Source organism: Thamnophis sirtalis, unplaced genomic scaffold, assembly GCF_051295495.1.
Source record: "Thamnophis sirtalis isolate CommonGarterSnake01/CBP01778 unplaced genomic scaffold, rThaSir2_p1.2 scaffold_6, whole genome shotgun sequence".
NCBI classification, from domain to species: domain Eukaryota; kingdom Metazoa; phylum Chordata; class Lepidosauria; order Squamata; family Natricidae; genus Thamnophis; species Thamnophis sirtalis.
In genome coordinates, this window is record NW_028261386.1 from 120,446,911 (window position 1) to 120,468,913 (window position 22,003).

The following is a 22,003-nucleotide window of genomic DNA, read 5'->3' on the forward strand; positions in this document are numbered from 1 at the left end:
AAGATTTCAGCTTGACTGGATGAAAGCATGAAGGCCAATAACCATGGTTTCAAAGGAGGAAAGAGGACACATTTGAATTGTAAGGCAATACTAACAAGTCACAATAGTGCCCTTGGGTTTTTCTTGTCTTGCTAGTTGTAGCTAGGACTGGGTTAACCCAATAGCAATCCAACCTCAGCTCTGATGTAACCCAGATTTCCAGTGGGAAAAGAGTATAATAATGTGATATTTTTTAAAAAGCACTAATATTTGAGATTCGACTGCAAGTTCTCCAGCTGGACAGACGAGGGAGGTGTGAGCTCTGAAGAGTCTCACATGAACTCTGTCTGACAAACCAATTCTGAGATCCTTTTTGGATCAGAACCCCGCCCTTTGGGGGGGGGTGAAGAAGGAGCAGCATCTCATCAAACCCAGAGGGAGTGGAACAGGTCCCTTGTACGTCGGAGATTTGCCCTCTGAATCGGAGTCAGGGCAGCAGCATGGCAACATGGCTACACAAGAAGCTGGCTTCCAGCCAAAGCAACTGAACAGGAACATCCAGGACAAGATGAAAGCCCAGTAAGAAAAACTAATTAACCCACAGTCATAAATCAGAACTTGGAAAGGGCAAAGAACCTTGAGAGTATAAATAATAATGGACATATTTGGATTTTGGCAAAAAGAAAGAAGGAAGGGGCAAAATGGAGGGTTGAACCACTAGCCCAAAAAGAGCCATTTGCTTGAAACACGTGTGGACAGAAATCTGGACAGAAAAGGAGAAAGTAGAGAAGTGACAAACCCACTCAAATACAAACTCTAAATTTCGTCTTGGATTTGAAAATATTGTGTTTTTAAAAGAGACTAGGAGGTTGAAATGGAAATCAAAACATACAGAGGAGATTTGCTCCGTTCGAATTTCTTCTAACTAACATATCTCAAGCAACTCCAATGAATGAGAGGTAGAATGTAACAAGGAGAAAAAAATCAAGGAAAGAGCACTATTTTCTCACTGATAACCTAACCTTGCCTATGCTGCAAATGGAATGTGAAACCCTGAGCAGGAAAATTTTATTAACCAATTGCCATAAATCAGAACTTGGAAAAGCAGGAGGTGAAGAGAAACATACCTGAATTTGGCCATATGCAAGTTTGTTCCAATTAATATATTTTGAGCAACTATAACCAACGAGAGGTGGAAGGTAACAAGGAAAAATAAAATAAAATCAAGAACTGGGAAAATACGAAGTTTTCTCTCTGCAAAAGATCAAGATGGCTCCCACTTTTCTTCCTTTTTTACATTAGCTGAATTAGCTAAATTTAAGCCGCCACCACCCCAGCTGTGTTTGCAAATCCCATTCTAAAACTTCAAATGAGTTGGAAATAAGAGGGAAGTTGTTTCATTTAGAACCTTTTCATGTAAAACATTACCCTATCTGGTTGCTTAGCTGACTTCCATGGGGAGAAAGATCCAGGGCTGTTACTTTGCTGTTTCTTTTTTACATATCATTATGAACCCACAGAAAAGCTTGCTCTGTCTCACTCAGAATAGTGTAACTTATGTTTAAAGAGTCCTAAATATGTTAATATAATTAGGGATAGGAGAGTTGTGAAATGTGTGTTACTAAGTTGATGTCTCAAGCTCCTTCAACACATTGAAAGGAATATGCAAGGACTGGCTATTTGCCTAGCACGCTTGTGGCTGCAGTTTAGAAAGCAAATTAAAAGCCTTCGGTGTGAAACTGATTAGGGCCTTCTCAATATTAGGCAGCAGATAGTAACGGGCTAATTAAGGTCACAGAACTGAGGTTGTTAATTTGAGGTTAGTGCTTTCAGCAAGGAGCTCTACTACCAGAAGAATCTCAGGAAGATTAGTTTAAGCAATCGCTTCACACTGGAAAAATGGGTCAAGCACAGGACAATGACTACTGAGTGACTGTAATGCTGAACAGATAATTCAGAAATGCGGCAAAGGTCATAAAAGCATGAATTGGTCACAAAGGTATTTTTTTCATCATCGTAACTACAAACTGAGGCAGTCCCTAACCAAGAATGGTCTGTAGATGAATTTGTAGTATTATGAATATGGATTTATCAGATGTAAATAGGGCTTAGGTGAACTCATGGCTGCCGTTCTATTGAATACAAAACACATAGGAGTCATGTTTTAATACTCTACCTTGCTTTTTGGATAGCAATAGCAATAGCAGTTAGACTTATATACCGCTTCATAGGGCTTTCAGCCCTCTCTAAGCGGTTTACAGAGTCAGCATATCGCCCCCACAGTCTGGGTCCTCATTTTACCCACCTCGGAAGGATGGAAGGCTGAGTCAACCCTGAGCCGGTGAGATTAGAACCGCTGAACTGCAGATAACAGTCAGCTGAAGTGGCCTGCAGTACTGCACCCTAACCATTGCGCCACCTCGGTGGATGGTAGAGGAGTGATCAGCTGTGTCAGAAATGTACATCGGCATTTCTAAAACACATTCTTATCCATTCTATAGGTACCAGTTTCTCACAATCTGGAACAATAATACCTTTCTGTTTTCATTTCATTTAATTACTTCCATCTAAATAAATTTCTCTTCCAGAGTTGTCATCTATCTGACTTCTACATAGACTTGAGATTTGCAGGTTTAAATTCTATATTTGACCGTTACTATCAAGGAGATCCCATATGTTTCAACTAAAAAGACTAATTCAGTAGGATTGGCCATTCAGCATTTCAACTTTGTATAGTTAGTCCTCGATCTACAACCATTCGCTTAGTGGCTGTTCACTGTGGCACTGAAAAAAAGAAGACTTATGATTTGTTTTCATACAACTGTTGCAGCATCCCCATGGTCAAATGATCAAAATTCAGATATTTGACAACTGACATGGGTTTATGGACAGTTGCATTGTCCCGAGATTGTGTGATCACCATTTGTAACCTTCCCAGCCAACTTCTACAAGGAAAGTCAAGATTCACTTAATGAATCTGGATTCACTGAATGACCAAATGATCCACTTAACAGTTGCAGTAATTCACTTAATTGTGACAAGAAAGGTCACAACATGGCAGTGGTGGGTTTCAAATCCCGTTCCAACTGTACCGGTTGGAAAAGGCCCGGCGGCATCCTCATGGACACACGCAGTGTGCGCATGCATCTTAGCGCCTCCGGGATGCTCCAGCTGCTTTGCGGAGTGTCGCGCAGGCACTGTAAGCACCATGCGCATGAATGGAAGGCAGAAGCCTTAAAACATAGGTAAGGAGCTCGGGCGGGTGGGTGAGCCCTCCAGAGTACTGGAACGGAACGGTATCTGATGCTCCGGGCTGCCTCCGGTATGCCTGTACCGGGGCGTACTGCCTGCAACCCACCACTACAACATGGGGTAAAACTCACTTAACAACTTTGCTTAGCAATGGAATTTTTGAATTTAAATTGTATTTGTAAGTCAAAGACTACCTGCCATGTATTTTTGTAGACAAGCTTCCCAGGGTTTTGCTATTTCATGCCAAAAATCTGATAAAATTAAGTTGCACCTTCCAGATAAAATGGGATTATTGAAACTGTAAAGCAACTAGAGAACTTCCATTTGTTAAAAACATGTTTTACTCAGAGCAAGAGGGGAATAGTAAATGCAAGTGCTTTAACAGCTGTTATCCATAGTATATAATTATCTGTTTTTATCTGAAAGAAATGGTGACCCATAGTGACCACACATTATAAATGAAGTGTACTTCAATTTGTTTTTTCTGTAGCATGAGAGGTGCATACCTACTTAGTGGAACAGCTCTAAAACAAATGAGTCCTACAATCATATTATGGATATGTGGATGTGTTTGAATGATTTTTGGCACAGCTTTAGAGAATTCTCAGGACTCACTCAAACCTTCAGCAGCCACCTGTTATTTGACAGCCCAAAGAAAAGTGTGAAGCAAAGACTACCATCAGTCTTTCTCCTGACAAGTACCTATCTCAGCATGTTTCTCCACAAGTTAAATCATCTTCAGCAGAGCATATCAGATCTGATTTTCTCCATTAATGTCTTTCTGTTTGTTTTACTGTTCTGTACTGCTTTTTAATATTATAATCCATATCTGCTGTCAATAATATATTGGACAAACATCTTATTCTGGATACCACCATTTTTATGCTTGGTCATTGGGTTCAGAATTCTTTCTTCATCAAAGTTCCTGGCTTTCTGTAAGCATTCCTAAAACTGATCCCATTAGCTCCTCACCTTGCATGTCACCACAGAAGGTCTCTAGCTCAAGTGTGTCCAACCTTTTGGCTTGCCCGAGCTGTACTGAGTGAAGAGGAATTGTCCTGGGCCATATATAAAATATATGGTTAATGTATATAAGCAACAAACTTCCTTTATTTTGGGGGGGGAGTGTCTTGTGTGCCCACATGACTAGTTGTTCAGGGCTGCACGTGGGCCACAGGTTGGACATGCTTGCTCTAAGTCAGGGCTGTCAAACTCCTGGCCCATGGAACAGATGCATCACATACTGGCCACATCCGCTTTAGCGAAGGGGGAAAAAGCCCAATATGTCACGTGACGATGCAATGACACCGTGAGTTTGACACCCCTGATCTAAGTTGGTTTCTTCCCAGAACCCTGCTACTACAATATTTTGGGTGTGGAATAGATAGACTCGTGCTGGCTAAGTCACAATTACAAACGTACAGGATGTATTTTCCTAATAGCAACAACTTGTTAACTAATGGTGTCACTTCCCAAAATGTTTGGAGGCTCTTTTTTCTCTTCCAGAATACATAGAAGATTAAGAAGATTCAAGAAACAATCCGTGGTATCTCTCACCATTTTTCATCAGACAATGGACTGTCATACAATTGTTACTACAGGGACTTGTCAATTATTTTTACAGAAAGAAAATAGGCCTCACTCAACATGCAGATAAAGATGCCCTAAATGCATTTTATCTTAAACTTTCTTATAATAAATCATTTCATGTTCATGAAATCAATTTCATTGCTTATTCAGCTGAAGAAAAAATAACTTCTGTTTTCTGATTGTCACATTCGGTTTTGTTGTACAATAAAAGAAAACAGCAAACATCTGCTTCAAATCTGCAGAGTGCTGGTTTTTGGTTTTTTTTAAAGCCATTGATCATTCTCCAGATTGACTGGCAGGTCACATTTTTTAAATATTTTCTTGCCATTTCTAGAGTTGACTTACATCCAATGAAAGTTCTGGTCAGCAAGAAACTATTATGCCTCAACTGAGACAAAAGACAAGGAACATCATAGAATTCAGCTGAAAGTGCATAAGAATATTTCTAGTACCCCTAGTATATTTCTGTGGGTGACAATTCATGCTTTCTTCTGCATTATTTATATGCCATCTATGTGCAGAACATTTTACAAAGAGCATGTTATGACAGTGCTCTATTCCCACAAGCTCAAAACAGATACAGGAGCACAACAAAGGAATGGGATATGGGGATACAATAAGAAGAATGGATAAAAAAAATTAATTTATATTTTGACGTATTTACAATAGGATAAAGGAACTATCTTTTCATCTCATATACCACTGTCAATTGTGGTATAAGACGCTAAGAAACAGTTTAGTGAACTTATTCCATTTTCTGGAAATCAAATCATTCTTAACAAATACCTAATCATTTCATTTAATTTTGTTTCTAGGTATCTTTTAATTTTTCTATATTAAAGGCATTGAGCCATATGATCTAATTATCTAAACACTACAATCAACCTGTATAAAGCATTCAAAACATCCACTTTGCAAAGCATGTTGATATAAGTCAGGCCTGCAAACTGACGGTCCATGGGCCAGATGTGTCATCTGCAGGCCACACACAGCTGGGCTCCGCAAAGGCAAAAAAACGTGATACATAACAATACGTCATGTGAGGTGATCGACACCCATGATGTAAGTGAACCAGTCTGTCTTGAAACATTAAAGCAGCCATGTCACTCAATGAAGCTGCTTCAATAGCTCCCCCTAGTTGCTTTTGGATGCAAGTGCATGCATGGCTGCTTCCCCAAGGTTCATTACTGAGATGAATTTCACCACTGGCAGGATTAACCATTCCTGCATATATTGAAATCTGGTTAATAATCTACAGATGTCAGTCAGAATAGTTATAAAAAAAGAAACCGTCAGTAATAATAGTATCAAGATAAAATCTATAAAATTTATAACAGCATAAAACTACAGAGTTGTACCTTGTTTGCATACTGCAATTTATTAGCAAATTGACTGATTTCTCTGAAAAGCAGGGATATTGTAGAACGCTTCAGTATGCTACATTGTCCAAACAGAACAAGGGTATGGGAGATGGAATCCTGAATCTGAAACTGAATAAAAATATCATTAAGTTTTATCCCATTTTAAAAATAGTTTTAACTAAATTAAAATATGCAGATATATTTAGAACATTTATAGGACATCCAAAGGACTAATAGAGCCTAAAAAAGCAAGTCAAACACATTTTATTGAAATGTGCATCAACTATGCATCAATATAAAACCATTTTGTATACTTCACAACCATTACAAATATAAGTAGATATAGTCAGAAGATTATTTGATCATAAACAGCATGCTAAATTACTGCCTTTCATGCCAATGAACCAATTTTAGAACAGCTTCCATGCAGTGAAGCGACACTAATTTACTGAACACCATTTATTTATTAGATTATTATCCTGCCTTCAGAAATCCAGGGCAGGATAGATAATGCTCCCATCTCCTATTTTCCCCACAATACCTTTGTGAGGTGCTTTTGGCCGATACAAAGAAACTAGCCCAGAGTCACTCAATATGCTTCAGTGTCTGAGGGGAACTTAATATCTGGGTTTACCTGGTTCCAGGGAGAGTTTAAGTTCAATGTTTATGCTGATATCTGACAGGAATAAAATCAGAATGCAATAAACACTTCTATAACCTGATTTGGTGCCTTAAAGGGGTAGGCGTTTAGCATGCCTATAGGATTTACTACCACAATTCTCTATTAGGTCGATATCAGAAGTGGTATTCTGCCAGTTTGCCCCAGTTTGGGTGAACCGGTAGCAGCGGTGGGAGGCTCCGCCCATCTGCCCAGACATCTTCATAGAGCGGAGAAGCGTTGTGCGTGAGCAAAACAAGCGTGTGAGCTCCCAGTTCCAAACCAGTAGCGAAGGTAAGAGGAAACCATTACTGGTCGATATATAGTGTGTTCAATATATCAATGATTAATAAAGAATGATTTCTGGAATGCATATACTGGTAGTCTTTGCTTAATGACTAGTTACTTAATAACTGTTTGAGGTTATAACAAACTTCAAAATACCTACTCACAACCTGTCCTCCAATGTATGACTGCTGCATACACACTCTCACACATACATTCCCATGGTCACATAATTGCATTTTGGTGCTTGGCAATCAAGTCACATTTACTACCAGTTCTAGCATCCCTTAGTCACATGTTCATGATTTACTATATTTCTTGCCATTGTCTGGCAAAAACACCCATTAGATACGCTGGATTTTAATAATGACCACTTGGTTTGTTTTATGACCATTGTAAAAATGGTTGTAAAATTGTATCTGGGCACACAGTGACTCGTTAAACAACCATAATGATAAATATTCCAGACTCAATTACAGTATGATCATTAGTTCAGGACTACCTGTGAACACAAGCAAAACCTCTGGGATTGGGCGGCCTATAAATCAATTTAATAAAATAAATAAATAAATAAATAAACCTAGTACCAATGCAACAGAAGTGCAATATTTTTCTCCCTTCACCCTAACCCCCCCAAAAACATGTTCAGTTCCTTCCTTCAAAAGTACTCTACCCTCTCCCTTTTTCCTAGCACAGGATTGTATGGCATTTTTGCTTATTTTTGGAATTCCCAAAACAATGTTATATAAAATTGGAAGCATAAGCCTACAACAAATTTGTGGTAATGAATTGCCAATATTTAATGGTTTGTCAACATCAGAATATTTTTACTTGTTTCTTTTAATTTCAGTTTGTATACAAACAGTTAGTAATGTTACTATTATTAATTTAAATGACACGGATTACCAATATTTGTAAAACAGTAAGAGATTCTCAGTACGTTATTTGCACGTTTGTTAATGTTATAAAGCACCAATTTTAAAAGCCATCTTCACATTCTATGCTAAATCTCTGTTGATGACAACCATTTACTCTCAAGAAATATACTATAACTATACATTAATTTTGAGTAAATAGCAAAAATGGAAGACAGTGAAAGTCCCGTTGCTTTGTTCATCTCCAAGTTGAGTTTCAGAATTTCAAAATCTCAGTCATCCTGCTATCATTGATTTATTTTTAATGGCTATATATTAAAATAGTACAAGAGATTCCAATCTTCCATTGTTTAAACTGGCAAGATTTTACACTTTTCTATTCATATGAAAAGAAGATATATAAAATTGATAAACTTGGAATAGAAATCTCAATAATTCAAATGCCTCTTTTTACAGAATATATTGACAGCGTGGGAACTTTGTCCAAATTTAATCTGCTGTTTAATTCAGCAGTATAATTATTAAGCACTTCGTTTTTATTATTGTCTAAAGCTGTTATGGTTGTTTGGTACCTCCAAACCATTTTTCCCAAATTAGTTTCATTTTAAAACCACATAAGTAGCACAGCTATCTAAATCAATGGTATTATTCTGGATTTCTTCCTATGCAGGCAACAGACCTATATAATTATAGCAGATTATTCTTAAATTGCTGAGAATTGGGCAGTGTACAAATATTTTTTATTTGAATTATTCATATTTACAGATTTCATTGGGATTTACTCCCATCTATTAATAATTATGTGATCATCTAAACATAACAACTGCAACATCATTCAGATACTCATTGGGTTGGGGTCAGTGGTGGGATTCAAATAATTTAATAACCGGTTCTCTGACCTAATAATTTCTTCCAACAACCAGTTCACCAAACTGCTCAGAGAGTTAACAACCAGTTCTCCCGAAGTGGTGCAAACTGGCTGAATCCCACCACTGGTTGGGATGCCATTCTTCTGGTGAGGTTTTTTTTCTCTCTGCTCCATCCACCAGCATAGTTAAAACTGGGGAACATAGAAAGAAACAGCAACATTAATATTTATCTCCTATTCCATATTTTTTCTTTAAATGTTTTGCCTAATGAGTCTAGATTATTTGAAATTCTACCATTTATGCATCTTAATCATTTATTTACGCTGTGACTTTTGAGAGGGACTATTAATTCTATATATCATTGTATAGAGCTGAAGTGGTGCAGTGGTTAGAGTGCTGTACTGCAGCCACTTCAGCTGACTGTTATCTGCAGTTCGGCTGTTCAAATCTCACCGGCTCAGGGTTGACTCAGCCTTCCATCCTTCCAAGGTGGGTAAAATGAGGACCCAGACTGTGGGGGCAATATGCTGACTCTGTAAACCGCTTAGAGAGGGCTGAAAGCCCTATGAAGCTGTATATAAGTCTAACTGCTATTGCTATTGCTATTGTACACTAAACAAAGAAAAAGTTACATACAATTTTTTTTCTCTTTGAAATCCTTCCCTGGGCTTACTTATCTATAAACAACAGCAGAACATTGAAGAAAAATCTTGACCCAAATCATATTAAATATAGAAACAATTTAGCATCCAGCATAGCTGAGTAGTTATTCAGGGATATGGAGGGAGAACAAGACAACACAGTGATAGAAATGGTTATATTTTTGATTGTAATCAATTTATGACCACAATTATCTCTGGAATCTTCTTTTGTCGAGGGAAATGATCATTAAGCAAAGCATGATATGATTGCTTTGTTCAATGAATGCACTACTGGCTCCCCCATTGTGATCATTATCTCATGGCATGGATGCCTCAAGATGGGGAAGACTGCAACAGCTACATGGGCCGCTGATATGTGGAAAGTTGCTGTGAGCTAGGCGGCTTGGCCTGGCTATTATACAGGTCTTCCATTATGCAGAAGACTGCTGAGGGTGCCCAGGCCTTTTCCCTGCCCCACCATACCTGGGAGACTCAGACTTGTTCACCATCATACCATACCTGGGAGGCCTGCAAAAATTGGAGCAGCATGCATAAATGTCTCCACTTACTTTGCCGCCTTCTACAACTGCTATCAGGCAGGCCCAGCTGATGTGCAGTGCATCCTTCCTACAGAGGCTGTCTCATGCCTTTCTGAAAGCGGGGACCATTCTCCCGATTGGAAAGCCCCTATTCCAAATTGTATGATTTGGAGAATCAACCTTCCAAATGATTGTGAGAATGATTGTGAAGCTTTTGTGATCATTTGGAAGGTTAGAACGTTTGTATGGGTGGCTGTAGAGCCAGGATGGCAAACCTATGGCACGTGTGCCACAGGTGGCATGCAGAGCTCTCTCTGCTGGTACGCACACTGTTGCTCCAGGTCAGATCTCGTTGGTGTTTCTTAGGTAAGCTTCTGTTTCCCAGCAAAGGACGAAACAGAAACTCACAAAAGAAAAAGATCTTACCACTTGCTACGTTGCCGGTGTTGGGATGTCCTGCCTCCTGCCGGTCTGCCGCCCTTCAGGTCCCTGCTGTGCATGCGTGCATATCTGGGCATGTGCATGTCCCACATGTGCCCATTCACACATGCACGCAAATGCATGCCTGTGCATGCACACATTCATGCATGCCTGTGTATGCACTGTTCAATTTGTGCATGCGCAGGGTCACATTTTGGGCACTCGGTGCCTAAAAGGTTCCCCATCACTGCTGTAGAGTAAGCTAGGACATCAGTTAAATATATTTTTCCCTGCATTTGTATTAACAAATAAGTAGGTTACTTGTTGAAAACTCTATTTGCTGATTCAAAAGACTTAGTAAATTCCATAAGGCTTACTTCTAATTAAGCTTGCATAAGTTTGTAGACATACAAAGAATACAGCAGCAATTTCTCCCCCTCACCTTTTCTAGACAATACAAAATCATACATAGAAATCCCCCCCCCCCCGCTTTTTTAGTCAAGGATAGATAATATACTGCTAATCCAAAATATCCATAGACGAGAGTGGCCAAAAATTTCACAAGTGGTATTAATTTAAACTTTTACAAAAAAAATGTTTAATAAAATGCAACTTAGCAGAATTAAACACAAATGATAAATCATGATTAAAATTTTACCAATAAATCCTTTCAGTGATGCTTATAATTAATAAATGAAACAGATCAATGAAATGTAGAAGGAAGAGATTAATTGGGGGTATAAAATATAAAAGTTAATACCCAAATAATAAAATGAGGCATGAAGAGAATTTGCGTGATTAATTCAATAAATCCTGAGACTATGATATATTGCCTTTTTTATATCAGTAAGATAATTTAACAAAGGACTACTGACAACTGCATACATTCTTCCATCTAGATTAATGTAAACTCACTTGACAAATTTTATTTGGACTGATTATGTTAATATATTTACATTCAGTCCCTTGGACATTTAAAAAATATATGCTTAGAAGGTTACAAGCATTACTGTTTCCAGAAGAGAAGTTTTCTATTATAGGAAGTATCTGAAATAATATCCTGAGTAAATTTTTTAATGTTGAATTTGATTGTTCTATTTTTAAAAACAACTTTAGTTCTCTCTATATAATTACATCATGATATCTGATAGTTTGAGGCAACAGGTAAAGTGGCATTATAATCTCAATTTCATATTGCTGATAGTTGAAATTTCAACAGCGATGAAAGCAAACTTTCAATTGAAGGCAACAAATTGACAGCTTAAGCATACGGAGCATTATCAAAGATTATTTGACCCTCCCAATATTGCTGGGAAAATATTCCTTGTCCTAAGCAACAAGGAAGGACAAATGTTAGAGAGAAACTGACTGTTCACAATCATGAATTATAATCTGCCAAGTGCTTGCAATTGAATTTGGTTGGCCATGTTGTGTAAGCTAAATCATGATTTAGCTTTCTGATTTCCAGACTTACAGTATTTTCTTTTAGCAGACATATGATGTACAAAATGATAGGATTCCAATTTGAATAAGAGAGCCACAGACACAGATACTGTAATGGCAGAGCAGTTTTTTTTAAAAAAAAAATGTTTAGTCTCATATTACTTTCCTTGTTTCATGAGATTGAAATAAATTGTCCCACAGAATGGTTGGGCAAATGTTGATAGCAGAGTCCAGGGTAGATTCTATTTCATGCCGCTGCAACCTGTTTAAACCTCACATCTGGCATGTAGTAACTGGACTTCGAAATTTTACCATATATTATGTCTGCACTATTCTTCTTACATTCTATGTAATCTACAAAAGGGTTAAGCACATATTCCTTGTGTTCTGCTGTCTCAATTTCTATGATTCTAGATATTGGCCATATTGATAAGAGTGGTGGTAACTGAAATATAACTTTCACCCACTTCTCCTAAAAATATGATAAAGTAATTCTTTGTTTCTACAACACAAAGATATAAAAGGTTGTATAAGTAGAATGAATATGATTAATGCTCAATTATATGGAGAGCAATTGCCTGTTAACACAAGTAAGATGAATTTGATTAAATTAACATATTTTTTAGATTAAGTCAGCAAAGCCTAATAGCACAATCAGAAATATTCCACTGGTCTGTATTTTTATACAGTGTCAAAAATGCTTCCTTGTTAACTGCATTGAGCATTGTTGTTGTTTTTTTTGCAAAATATTGTTCTCAAGATTGTTACTCTTCAATAGAAGGAGCAATGCTATTTAAATAGATACCGAAACAAAAATTTCAAAATTAAGTTAAATTATATTTAATTTCTAATGTTCTACAAATTAATAATTTTAACTATTTTTCAGTTTCATGAAATACAGGATGAAAGAATCACCATGTCCTTTTTTAAAACCTGGGAAGAAAATGAGCCATATCTTTTAAATGCTAAGCACTAGACCAGATCATGACAGAAATGAAAAATATAGTGAAAAAGTATACAGTAATCATTTCAAAGTTTACTGGTGTAAATAAGTCATTTTTTTACTATATTTATTTAGTGGATGTACTCCTAAATAAATAATCCTAAACCTATTTATATTTAAATTCCAAGAATCATGACCTAAATCAAACAAAATTTCTCTCGTTTCTTTTCTCTAGCTCAAATGAAGTAGGAAAGAATAAAAGGTTAATGGAACTTTCAGCAACCCCAATGCCCCCCATCAAATTCTGATGTTTTACTGCTTTTATCCCTAGCTAACAGATTAAAGGAAATCTAGTCTACGCTAGTGGCTCCAAAGAAGTTAAATAATTTTATTGGCTTTCAAAAATACTCAAGAGATACATTTACAATGACTTACCAGATACAATTCAGCCATATTTTGTTTTTCAATCTCGCAAATTATTGCTAGCATATGATTCCAACGGAATATGTAACATTTGGGGCTCTTCATTTCAGAGTTTTACCAACGAGGCAAATTCCTTCATACTCAGGTTAGTACTACACAATTTGCTTTACTAGTTGCTGCAACGTATTCATGTTATTTATAACCATAATGTAGAAACTGATTACAAACCAGATTAAAAAGATATATGCTTGAAGTGTAAGTGACTTCAAAGTAAAGTCACTTGTCAAATGACAAGTTCTATTATATTCTAAACTTTATTGAGAAACTATTGATCTGCAATTTCAGATTGAAAGACTGAAGATCCAATGGCACTATTAGGATCATCCAATTCATTAGTGATTATCTTCATTTTCATAAACTGAAACATCTATGGGTGTCTCTAGCTACATAAAAAAAGATCTTAACACATAGTCATTAAGATTTTCATTTACTGTAGTTTTATATAAAATTTCATAGGTCTCAGCCTAGTGCTCGGGATATAAATGACTCTAAACATCAATGACCATGAGGTGCTTTCCTTGGCATTAAGTATCCAGCCCACCAGACATAAACATATACTCACACCCGGAGGGACCTATGTAAAGATGGGAAGCCTTTAGGAAGCCTCTTTACTTCAAATAATACTCTAGGCTCCAAAATGGCCTCCATAAGCTTTCTTAGGAGGAAAAAAGGATGGAGTGGCTACAATCCTATTGTTGTTTGGAACTGTACTCACTGGCCCAGAAAAGGGGCTAAAGTAAACAGGCCCAGGGGTATTCCGCAACAGGAAGAGCTAAGATAATTAACAACAACAACAAGCACCTTGAGGGCAATCCCAAAACAACTGGAGAAGCCCTTGAACACCATTGGCATTGACAAATTCGCCATCAGTCAATTGCAAAAGGTGGGAAGGTAGACAAAAATGCCAAACCCAGTCTGAACATCTGGCTGACTGTGCAATGAACAACAACAAGAAGAAGAATTTTCAATTATTTGAAAATTGCATTTAAAATTAAATAGCTGTCTGGAGCATCAGTCTTTTGCGCTTGTTTATATTTTATGAACAGGTAAATCTCTTCAGAAGCCATTTTGCAAGATTCCTCACTATAAATTCACAAAATTTAAGTTTACCCATAATTCTTGAAACATTTGATAACAAATATTGTTGCAACCCAACTGCTCAAAAGTACATTATTTTAAATACACATAGGAAGCAGATTCCAAGCTATATCAAATCTAACTTCTTCACAAAATAAGGTTTGAGTCTAAGAAGATAGTTACAGAAACAAGCTTCAGGGTTGACAGAGTGACTGAAACAATATCCTTAATAAAACAATTTTACAGTGACAATCTGTGTTTGTTTTTAAATTATACTCCTAGTATAAATTACATATTGCTGATCATATTTGCCACTAAAAACAACTGCTATTTATAAATAATTGATTTTTAAAAAAATATCCTGAATACATTAAGAGGTTTCTTGATAGAAGTGATCTGAAATTGAGAACATTAATCAAACAGTGACTTTTGAAGAAAGCAATTTAACAATACTACTATTGTCCATATTTTTACTATTCACCAATGACAAGAATCTAATTTATAATTTTTGAATCAAGAATACTTTACTATCATTTCACAATCAAAGACAAAGTGGTTCTTTAACGTCTCAGTGCCTAAAAGTTAGCTGGTATGTCCTACTATTGTGATTTGAAGTTTAGATATTACATTTTGGTCCTTGGCCTATAGTACTCCAAACAAAGCAAAGCCAAGATCTAATGAAAGTCTTGTAAAACTTTTATGTTCAGGTAATTTTATATTCGAGATTAATAAATGTACTATAAATATTCTATAAAATACTTTTTCAAAGTTTCTTAAACATTATTAGTATCATTCTATTTAACAGGGTTTTCAACTATTATCTAGTCGAGAGCCGAGGTGGCGCAGTGGTTAGGGTGCAGTACTGCAGGCCACTTCAGCTGACTGCTATCTGCAGTTCAGCGGTTCAAATCTCACCGACTCAAGGTTGACTCAGCCTTCCATCCTTCCGAGGTGGGTGAAATGAAGACCCAGACTGTGGGGGCAATATGCTGACTCTGTAAACCGCTTAGAGAGGGCTGAAAGCCCTATGAAGCGGTATATAAGTCTAACTGCTATTGCTATCTAATATCTGAAAACCATAATATTAACTATTACAACTTCAATCTGTAAATATTTAATACCAAAAAGAGCTATTTTCTGGAACTCCAAAGATATTACTTTTTAACAATGTATTACTAAATTTAATTACTTTACTTAAACTATAATCAGGAAAGTCTGGGGAAACCTATAAAGATTATACTACCCTGGATATTTCACAGATTTTCACTATGTTCCAATACATCCCTTAAATTATAAAATATTTTCAAATGCTGACATTCGCTGAAATTCTGTCCTTATCAGAAAGCAGAACTACCTGGATATATTATCACCCTTGAGCTCCTTTAGTAGAAAAGAGATGGATTCTCTTGCACTATGAAGTATTTGAATTTATATGACACAGGCTAATTTTCAAAATGCATGCATAATATTTATGGTGTACTTCTTGAGCACTTTTTAACCAGATTACAAATTGTCAGCCTGCTCACTGAATGTGTTACAAGTTCCATCTAGAACCATCAAAAAGCATGTGAGCATGTAACATGAGCACTTCTTTATTATGAAAGATAGCTTTTTACAAGCTGAACAAATGAACTAGACTCTGCTCCATAGTTAGCAACCTTTCAATAAGGTATATACATTTTGCCCAGGCGGAATTTGCACAGGCTCCACAAATCCCTATGCAAGTAGGAAAATTTATTTATTGCAGCTTTGTGACACAACCTAGTGAGATGGATTGCCTAGGGAGAAAATTCATAGTGAGGAGGAGCTTGGCAACTTGCAATTATAACAAGCTGACAGTAATAATCTTTAAACTGCAGATTTACATTCAATTCCCAGGACATCTTAAGGTAGCTGTTCCAGAGACAATGCTAGATTAGTTGGACCCAGTGATGTGCGGTGAGGTTTATGGCTGGTGAGGCACTGACACAGGGGTTTCAAATTTTTTTAGACTTGTGGACTTCAACTCCCAGAATTCCACAGCCAGGCATGCTCTGTTTCGATTTAAAGCGACAGCATTTGTTTTTCTCCTTTGCGAAAAAGTTTCCTTCATTCTTTTTCTTCTCCCTCCCCTCTTTCCTCCCTTTCTCCCTCCCTTCCCCCTCTCTCAAACCGACACAAGCACACAGAGAAGTTGGATTGGACTATCTCTCCTACCCCCTTCCCTCTCTCACTCACTTTCTCTCAAACAAACACAATCACAGAAGTTGGATTGGAGCCACTCCAAGCCTTTGATTGCAGGCGGAGCCACGTTGCCTTTTCAAACTTGTAATCAGTGAAGCTGGGCTTATATAGTTTTATCCAGCTGTGTCTGTGTGTGTGTGTGTGTGTTTGAAAAGCCAACATGGCTCTGCCTTGCAATCAAACTACACTTGGGGAGGGATTTAAACTTGAGGATGAAGTTTGAATTCCTCCCACTCCCTCCGACCCACACGTACCTTTTCCAGCTGTTTCAGAGAGGATTTCAACTCTGCCCTTGCCTGTCATCATGAAAAGAAAAAAAATGTAAAAGGAAAAAGACAAGAGCTGAGGTCAGGCTGAGCTAGTTGCTGCCAGAGTCACCATGGATGACTCTGCTTAACTGTTTAAAAAAGCCTCTAAAAAGCGCCCTCTACAGGAGGCGGCAGGAGAACGACGTGCCTCACCTACGTCAGGAATTTTTAGGCTTTTAATTCTGCTCGAGTGATCATAAAATGCTTAAAGTCAGACTAGATGAGGCACGTCGTTCTCCTGCCTCCTCCTGTAGAGGGTGCTTTTTAGAGGCTTTTTTAAACAGTTAAGCACTAAGCAGAGTCATCCATGGTGACTCTGGCAGCAACTAGTTCAGCCTGACCTCAGCTCTTGCCTTTTTCCTTTTACATTTTTATTTTATTTTCATGATGACAGTGGTGAGGCTCTGCCTCTTCTGCCTCCCCTGACTGCACGTCCCTGGTTGGACCAGAGTTATGACTTAACAAGAAGTTTCTTCAGCCTGGTTCTGTCAATAGACTCTACACACTCTAAAAATATAGGCTGCCCATTAAACAGTAAATATAATATTTTGACATGTCTGATTCAGACATATATGGGTTGTATACTATTTACAAACTCATTGCTCTCCATGCTCTAATTCATGCAAAGGGTTGGAAGCTCAGAATTTCCAGCAATGTAAAATGGTTAACATCACATAAATAAGCATCATACAACCAAATGGTCATTACTCTTGCAAACTTAAAAATACAGTAATTCCTGGAATGTATTTTACTTACTCTGTTGAGATAGCTGCTGTTTAAAATAATTTGTACAAGTCTTCCTACAGAGTCTTCCAACTTTTTAAAACACCTTCCCAATATCCGACAAGAAAAATCAGCATCATTTAATAATGTAACTATGACAAAAACAGCCTGAGCCATAAAATCTGGAAAGGGTTGTTCAGGAAGGTTATATGATATAACCAGACCATCGAGTAACTGGGAAAAAGAATTGGAAACCACGGAGCAATCCCTTCCAAGTTTCATCAAATCTATTTTCGCACTATTGGACTCTGCCAGATTTCTTAGTTCAATGAAATGTTGTAGGAACTGCATGTGCAGCCTCACAGATTGATTCTTGCTGGAAGTCAATGTGGGAAGTACATTTGACAAAATGGGAGGGCCCAAACTGTTGAAATCTTGTCCCCTGTGGCTTAAACTAGGCAGGTTTTCTGTACAATCACTTGAGATATCACATCCAGAGTCTTCAAAAAGATCACTGCACTCTGTTGCATTAGAACCTGCCACAGACTGGCCTGTAAGTGGCAGAATCCCTGAAAGACAAGAAAAAAACTAGACACTCAGTATATTACAATGGATGGAGAACTGGATTCTAAATCAAGAGACCTGAGGGGGGTGTTCAAATTTTCCAAAGGCTTCAAAAGCTCCCACCACTTCCATTATTTTCAATCAATGTCACTGAACAATTTAAAAAAAAATCATAATACAGGTTTTATCTAGTAGTCAGTGTCATTTACTTAGAGGAAATGATTGCTTTTGTCTGCAAGTCTCATCTAGTATAAGTCTCTCTAATACTGATAAGTATGGTAAAGTCAAAAAATAGGCTCTTATGGAATATGCCCCCGTGTCTTAGACCCTGCTCTTAACACTATCTGTCACTCAACACACCTTCAGAGCGCCAGGCTTTTGGGTATTGCTGTTGAAGCTATTCTTATTTGTGATCTGATCACAGTTAAGAGGAGCCACCTGGTGTGTTATTATTACCAAAATCTGGCTGGCTTTTAGGGCAGTTGTGTTAATTCAAAGACGTGGATGATCAAATAAACAAATATGTTGATTGCTTATTTAGTATCCTATGACTATCACTAAGTGTTGTACCTTATGATTCATGATGAGTGTATTTATGATGACTATGATCATGATTTATCACTTATAATTTTTATGTACACTGAGAACTTAGGCACTGAAGACAAATTTCTTATGTGTCCAATCATACTTGGCCAATAAAGAATTCTATTTTTTCTATTCTATAAGGACAAGGAAAACCCTCACCTGTTTAATTTAATTTATTTGATATAATCGTATGTTTAATAGTAACCATCTTCTATTACATAAACATTAAAATTCTGTAAGTACTTTTTGGGAAAACTTTGGAGAGTACATTCAAGGCTTCAGGGATCCACACACACATTGTAATCACAAAACCTAGAGGAGTCTGCAGTCTGTTACTGCCCAAAAGGCAGTGAAGTCAGCAAGAGATTTGGGCAACTCATCAGTCTTCCATGCTGGCTGTCTAATCTGCTTCACTTCATTTTAAGCTCAAATATTAATGGCAAGGAAATTTATAATTTCCCAAATATATGAATAACACACTTACTTTTAAAGAGATAGTTACTAGAAATACATTTGAAACTTACTGTTTTTTAAACTGATTCCAGAAAAATATTTATTCAAAAGAAGCTGTTGCCTTAAATGAAGAACTTCCATTTCTAATGCTTCAACTCTTGTTTTCCATTTGGAATTCTGTTCAGATACTGTATTAGCCAGGTGCACCGCATATTCTTTGCTGCTTTTATCTGGTGGCTTGGAGCGGATAATTGCTAAAGCCAGTGCCAACTGCAAGGTTTTGAAATACCATGTTGCATCTTCTTTATCTTTTATGTCTGTTAGAATGAAAGCAAAGCCATATTAGGTATTTCTCCCCAATTAAAAAGTTGTTTTATGTTTTATTTATTCAATGATCTAAAGGAAATATTCTAGCTCTGGCAAGGCTTATATTAATCAAAAGATTCAACCATCCAAGACAAGTAAAATTAAATATTTACAAATTGCAATGACACGTTGTCAAAAATAAATTGTAGCTTCAAAGTTTGAAAACAAGAATATGAATCAAAGGACTCTCATACTACGCTAACATATAAGGACCTAGTTTTGTCAAACTTTAGATAGTGCCTATGTATATTTGTAAGTGTACAAATGAATTCTACTAAATTAACATTCAGAAGCTATATCCTTTAAACCTAATCAATAATTTGGGGTAGAACTTCCGTCTATGTTAAGCCCCTTTGAGGCTTAAGGTGAAGAAGACCAATCTAGGAGTTATTCTAAAGGCTGACATTAAACTCGAACACTGGCGAGTCAAATTCTTCAAATGCTGATCTTGTATTCACAACGTTGTCTTTTAACCAACTACCTATAGCAGCTCTCCCCCCCCCCCCCAAAATAAATTTCTCAGCTGGATGAGTTGAGGCCACATATAGGGGAGATTCCTGACATGCTTCCACGGCATGAGTCTTATATTAAAAAAAGTGAATCAGGGCTGACCTTGGCTGTTTTTTGAACTAAGAAATTCCAGACGGAGAAAATAGATTGAGAAGTTTAAAAACACTGAACTATCAAGTCTAACAAGAAACTCTTTATGCTTTTATCTGATGTGAAGCTACTGATTCAGACAGTGCTTGTGAAAACAGCTGGATCCATAGTCATTCTAGATTCTTGCTCTTTAAATATTTCAGTTGAAAGATGCAGTCCAGACACTAATCCCGATTAATAATCAATGAGCAAACATTGCCTTTTCTGAGAGTATATTCAACCCAGCACCCAAGTCTCTGCTGCTAATGTTTCTATCTAAGGACTTTTAAGAGCCAAGGTGGCGCAGTGGTTAAATGCAGCACTGCAGGCTACTGCTAGATCAGCAGGTCAGCGGTTCAAATCTCACCAGGCTCAAGGTTGACTCAGCCTTCCATCCTTCCGAGGTGGGTAAAATGAGGACCCAGATTGTTGGGGGCAATATGCTGACTCTCTGTAAACCGCTTAGAGAGGCCTGAAAGGCCTATGAAGCGGTATATAAGTCCACTGCTATTGCTATTGCTATTAATTCAGGGGGACTTACAATCAACTTTGGATTTCAACTATCTCTATAAATGAACAGCATTACAAACAATACGTAATAGGGCTAGGCATGGTATAAAGATAATTTGGACAAATTGCTTTGGATTCAGTGGTGGGTTCTGGATTCCGTTCCAACCGGTACAATTGGAACGGCCCTGGAGTAAACATGTGGTTTAGCGTCAAATGATGCTTCTGCAAGCCTCTGCGACACGCCATGCGCGTGCGCAGAAGTGCCAACAGTATAAAGCACTGGTAAGGAGCGCGGGCGGGCAGGCGCTCCGGAGCACCATACCGGAATGGTATCCAGTGCTCCAGGCAGGATCCGGTATGCCCGTACCGGGGCGTACCACCTGCAACCCACACCGTTTGGATCTCATGTGAACACAGCATCTCATTTATTTACATTTTTTTCCCAAGTCTGAAAACAGATTCCTTTGCTTTCAGAGCTCTATTATAGATTACTTTAATGATTCTATTCATTAGAAGAGCGCTAACCCTTCTCAGGGTCAAGAAGAAGCCTGAAAAAAGATTTGAGTGCTTTAATTTACAGTGGAGATATTGTATTCACATGAGATTCAAACCACTTCTGAATAATTTTCAAAACACAAAGCTTTATTAGCTACTATACATTACAAAATAAGTACGTTTGAGCAACTTCTTGAAATAAATTGTACTAAATAATGAATATTTTGTATATATTTATAATGGCTTGAGTTCTGTTGGCTTTTAACAAATAAACTACAACATTTCCTTGAAAATATATATTTTAACCCCTAAAATAATTATCTTTGTACTGGAGGAATGTTTAACACAAGAAAGTAAATTTTTCAGGCAACCTTACTCATAGAGTACTACAGACAAAGTGAGTAATAGAGATGAATTAATTGTCTGAATCAGACAATTTTATTTAAAGGAAGATAATATGTCTGAAAGAGAGAGATTAATTCTCTCTTAATGAAAAAGCAACTCTATGAAAATGAGACAAAGTAAAGAAGTTTGGCACTAGAACATAGGATTTGTGATTTGGTTTATCACTTATCACTGTCTGCTCTTCTGCTTTGGAGGGTTCATTTAAATGCAGGATGTTTCCTTTTGGGTAAATACAATAATTTTACCAGCAATTCTAATTTCCATATTCTCCTATAAAAAGGGCAAAGATTTCCCCTGTCCAGTTGTGTACAAATCTA

The 22,003-nt window shown here is 37.2% G+C and overlaps 1 protein-coding gene across 1 annotated transcript in view; it reads right to left on the bottom strand.

The window, feature by feature from the left end:
• MEI4 (meiotic double-stranded break formation protein 4) overlaps positions 1–21,032 on the bottom strand; it is a 33,622-nt gene extending 12,590 nt beyond the window's left edge. The window contains exons 1-4 of the mRNA XM_087719039.1: positions 20,867–21,032; positions 19,343–19,588; positions 17,703–18,238; positions 6,180–6,311 (exon numbers count right to left, since the gene is read on the bottom strand). Of these exons, the coding sequence (XP_087575165.1) occupies positions 6,180–6,311; positions 17,703–18,238; positions 19,343–19,588; positions 20,867–21,032 (1,080 nt within the window). The remainder of the gene's footprint in view (positions 1–6,179; positions 6,312–17,702; positions 18,239–19,342; positions 19,589–20,866) is intronic.
• Positions 21,033–22,003: the final 971 nt, after the last annotated feature.